The sequence below is a fragment of the Lotus japonicus genome, chromosome 4 (genome assembly GCF_012489685.1).
Source record: "Lotus japonicus ecotype B-129 chromosome 4, LjGifu_v1.2".
Lineage (NCBI taxonomy): Eukaryota > Viridiplantae > Streptophyta > Magnoliopsida > Fabales > Fabaceae > Lotus > Lotus japonicus.
The window spans coordinates 14837959-14842696 of NC_080044.1; the positions used below are offsets into that span (position 1 = coordinate 14837959).

The following is a 4738-nucleotide window of genomic DNA, read 5'->3' on the forward strand; positions in this document are numbered from 1 at the left end:
ATGCATTGGTTTTTTAAAACAACAAATATTTTAGGATATTAAAAAATGGTGCAAAACAACAAACTTTCTGAAACGGAGGGAATATTATATATCAATCTTTTACTTTCAGTACTACAAAAATATAAACCAAATCAAACCATATAGTTATAATTAAGAACAGTAATAGTGGTTGATGTTATCTTAAATTTAAATTTCCATAATCTAGAAACCTTTGGCTATTCAAAGTTATTAGTCAAATAAATTCAATTAAACTACTCTTTCAAAGTGTTCATCTTTTAAAATTTCTTTATTCAATGAAAGCAGAATGTAGAGAACTGAAGCTTCTTAGGCAGGGTGGGCTTGACTTACCTCACAAATAAGGTCCAAAGAAACTCCAAAACCTCAGTCAGTCCTTCACCGCTTCTCTCTCAAACTTCCACTGCTTTCTTCTTCTCTGTTCGTATCTCACTGTTCTGTCCAAAGCAGCAATGGTCCTAGAAGACATGTGTTGCTTCAACAAGGTACTCCTCTGTGGTCCTTACCTCTCTTTTGTGCTATGAGGAACACCAATGTGCTTCTTCTTTTAGCAACTGTACCATGTTTCATTCATGCCTTCTATTTCTGTTTTTTCTCTGCTTTCAAATGTTTCAACTTTCAAGCACAGTAAAAGTTCTACTCTTTTTTGTTCTATTTTGCACATTTGCTTTTCAAGTCTGGTGCTTCCACTCTGTGACTAAACCAGTAGAAGAAAAAAAACTTGAAAACTTGAAACTACCTCTGCATGCATCGATCTGGGTCATAATCTGAATTATAGGCTCATTATTCTTCATATGTGTATCTAATCTTTTGTTGGGCATGCTTAACTGGAGCTAAATCTTCTAAAGTTAGTACCTTTTTTTTTTTTTTTTTTTTTTTTTTTTACCTTTGAGCTTCTTGTAATGTGTTTTTTTGTTGGTGGGATACAGGAGATTCTTGTTATAAAGCCTCAGAAGAAATCACCACTGTTGTTAAAGATGTCAGTGTTGATGTTTTCAATGGTGTGTGGTGTTTTTATTTGTTCTGCTTGTCTAAAGCAGACCAGCATCCATGCTAGGACTGTTCTTCTGGAGCTGCAAGGGATTGAAAACCCTTCTTGGAGTAGATTCATCCGAGCGGATTTTCGTTACCTGCATTACCCCAAACCTGTTTCTTTTAAGAGGTAATGGGAAATCTGCGTTGAAAATGAGCCAAAATCACGGTGAACAGAAGCAACTTTTCTTAGGTTTTGTGGCGGTTCATTGTGATTTTGCCTTCACTGTGATTTTCTACCGTGTATCGAAACATGTATTGTGTAAATCTTGGTCTTTTGGCTTTGATTAGAACCTTGTTAATTGCTTTGTTCTTTGCCAGGAGTGAGTGTGCTCATAATCCTGTGAGATTCTTTGCCATAGTGTCAAATCAGAGATCTGGTAGTGGGTGGTTTGAGACCCTTTTGAATAGCCATGTTAATGTGAGCTCAAATGGGGAGGTGTTTTCAGTTTTGGAAAGACGAGTAAATGTTTCTACAATTGTACAGACTTTGGATAAAGTTTACAATTTGGACTGGCTCAGTAGTGCTTCCAAGAATGAGTGTTCTGCTGCAGTTGGTTTAAAGTGGATGCTTAATCAGGTAAAAGTTCTCAAGCCTTCTGCAAAAATGTGGTGAACAAAATTATGTATATCAGGTTCTCCTAAGCATATATATGAGTCATACTTGTATTTGTTTCAAGAAGAAGGAAAAATATCATTCTGCATTTGCTGGCATAGTTTTTATGGTATTTGGCTTGGCTTAGGTTGCTATGTAATTCGACACCTCTCACCCTTTCTTCATATTTCTGTTATGGAGGATCTAATTGCATGTTTGGTAGAAAACCACAGTGAGCCAAAATCCTGGACAAAAGCAACTTTCCTTTTTTATGGCTGTGCACGATTTTGGATTCACCGTTATTTTCCACCGTGTATCCAAACATGCACCAGTGAAACTTGAAGCATGTGCTTAACTTTGAGAACAAGTCACTCAGACTCTAACATTGTTATCATCTTTTGGTTGCTAGAATGCCAGTTATGATTATTGACTAGAGTACTTTGTCCTTGATTAATTGCTTATAAAAAAAAAGTTTGTCCTTGATTAATATAATTTACTCTCCTGAGATTTACGTAGTAAGCATTATGTTTAGAAATCTTTAACAATTGATTCTAAAGGAAAAATCAATTATTGGAGAAGTTTCTGGGTGCTAGAATTGGTTATGAGGAAAAATAAGCTGGTCCAAACATGTGAAGTCAAGTCTTTTTACCAGGAAATAGATATAGACGAGATGGAATCAAGCAAGGTCTTCAATGACAACATGGTCGGGGAACAAGACTGGTTGTCCTTCTAGGACCATTTTGAAACATCTTAGACCTTGATAACACAAACAGCTTGTGGCACTAGTCAGTCAATTATCTGACTTGGAGTTAGGTTGCTCATCTTTTTTGGCATTCTTCATAGTATTACCTAAGTTTGATTTTGACCTTCTCAAGTTCTCATTTCAACTATACAATGATATCCTCAGTCTCAGTTTCAAAACAACATTTAGCAAATAAGTACAGGTAGAACTAAAATAAACTAAGTACACTAAAGGGACCAAAATATAGCTATCATTGACGTTGCTATTTGTTCTCCATCAGTGCATGAGAGGCTTGGAATTACATTATTTAGTGATGCATTCATTCAATATGATTATGCAGATGATAAATGAAGACTCGCTTTGCTTGTAATTATTTTGTTTGTTTTTTCCCTTGCTGTTCAGGCTTGGTGGTTCTGTTTTATTGGTTACTGTTAGTATTTAGTAATGGAGAAATCAAAACATCTTATGGTTTTCATGCAGGGATTAATGGAGCACCATAAAGAAATAGCAGACTACTTCAACCGCAGAAGTGTTTCTATCATATTTCTTTTTCGGAGAAACTTATTACGGAGAATGGTATCAAAGCTTGCCAATTCCTATGACCGTTATGCGAAGTTATTGAATGGAACACATAAATCTCATGTTCATTCTGCACAAGAGGTCTCTTCTCTATCCTGCTTCTCTTTCATTTTTCTTATACATAAAATGAAACTCATCTTTAACTTCTTTTAGGCTGATACTCTTTCAAAGTACAAGCCTACACTAAATTCAACATCATTGTTGACTGACTTGAAGGATATGGAGATGAGTGATGCAAAGGCTCTGGAATACTTCAACACCACTCGACATATGATCTTGTACTATGAGGATCTTATAAGAAATCAAATTGTAAGGGCCTCATCATAAATTCCTTTATCTTTTACTAAAAACTGCTCTAATTTAACACAAGCACCATTTAGGAGTAGTAACTGGATTTGAAAATTTCTACACATTTGTTGCATTATCTATACATCTGAAGTTAGCTAAATGAATATGATTTCTCTTTTTCTGTTTCTTGCAGAAGCTAAAAGATGTGCAGGAGTTTCTAGGATTCCCACAAATGGAATTAACAAGCCGTCAGGTTAAAATACACAGAGGACCGTTGTCAGGCCACGTTAGAAACTGGGATGATGTTACCAAGACACTCAAAGGAACTGCTTATGAGAGTTTTCTCCAAGCTGACTATTCATCTTAACTTCTTTCAACACTCTGCAAAGGTGTAAATATCAACAACACTGATTTTTGTCCCAGGAAAGAGTTTGAGGTTTGGTGCCGGCAAGAATCATGCCTGTGTCTTCTAATGTTTCTTTTCACTGCCAATCAACACTGTTGATAAGGTGTGTGCCCTTGTTTCATTTGTAAGTCTTGTCTGTGCATTCTTAAATGACCTTGTATAGCAGCATTCAAAGCCTTATTCCACTAGGTGAGGTCGGTTATTGGCCAATTTTCTGTTGGCTGCCGAATGCCTAACCCAACCTTATTTCTTAATCCAGGGACCGTAGGTGGAATTTAAATGACCTTGTATATGCCAGCTAATTTATTAATTAGTAAGGATGAGCATTGCTTTAAGTTTAATTCAAAAGGCATTTCTGTGCTTTGTTGTTTCTTCCCCTTTTCTTTTATCAATTGAACTGTATATGATTTGGAAGCCTCACTGATCTTTTGGCAAGTAGCAACAGACTGCAATTAGGCATGCTTGGATTTTTTCTTATAAGTACAGTGCTCATAGGCACAGCCAATAAAGTTCAAGATGATATTTTAAAATAATTTCAGCACAAGTTTTGATGTCATTCTTATCATCATTATATAATATATCTTGATTTTTGATTGCTCATGTCTATACATGCTAGAATTGCTTGGCATTCTTGCATGTGCATGCTTTCTCATTGTTTTTAATAGGATCTTTCTGTTTTTCACAATTATTGGATGACAATGTTACACAGATGGTGTATCAAAACTAAACTATCTTTTGTTTTTATGGGTTCAAAGTTCAAATAATTTAATTTGTGTATTTGCATACCGTTCAAGTGCACTGTAAATGGACCTTCATTCCAATCTATAAGAATTTGTTCCCTTTTTGTTTCGGGTGGTGACGGCAAAAGTCCATTTTCGCTGTCAGCTAATGGTCATCCAAACATAGTCTTAGTTACATGCGAAGAAGCATGATAATCTCTAAATAATATATAAACGATAGAAATCTCAATTAGAATTTGTTCAGTAGAATTACTTCTGTTGAATAAGTTATTTTTAAGGACTAGCATTGTGCCTTGACCCTTAAACTTTTGGGTAAATAGCCAAGTTGGTCCCTAAATGTG

General features: G+C 35.5%; 1 protein-coding gene across 2 annotated transcripts; it reads left to right on the forward strand.

Annotated features, from left to right (window-relative positions):
• The first annotated feature begins 292 nt into the window (after positions 1–292).
• Positions 293–4028, forward strand: LOC130716036 (uncharacterized). Of its 2 annotated transcripts, none has more exons than XM_057566210.1 (6): positions 293–500; positions 945–1177; positions 1369–1627; positions 2865–3044; positions 3180–3272; positions 3445–4028. In XM_057566210.1, the coding sequence occupies exons 1-6, from the start codon at positions 468–470 to the stop codon at positions 3616–3618; spliced, it is 972 nt and encodes a 323-aa protein (XP_057422193.1). In that variant the 5' UTR covers positions 293–467; the 3' UTR covers positions 3619–4028. The 2 variants fall into 2 exon arrangements, with proteins under 2 accessions (XP_057422193.1, XP_057422192.1); XM_057566209.1 differs by having other exon boundaries at positions 294–500; positions 3117–3272.
• The last annotated feature ends 710 nt before the right edge of the window (positions 4029–4738 follow it).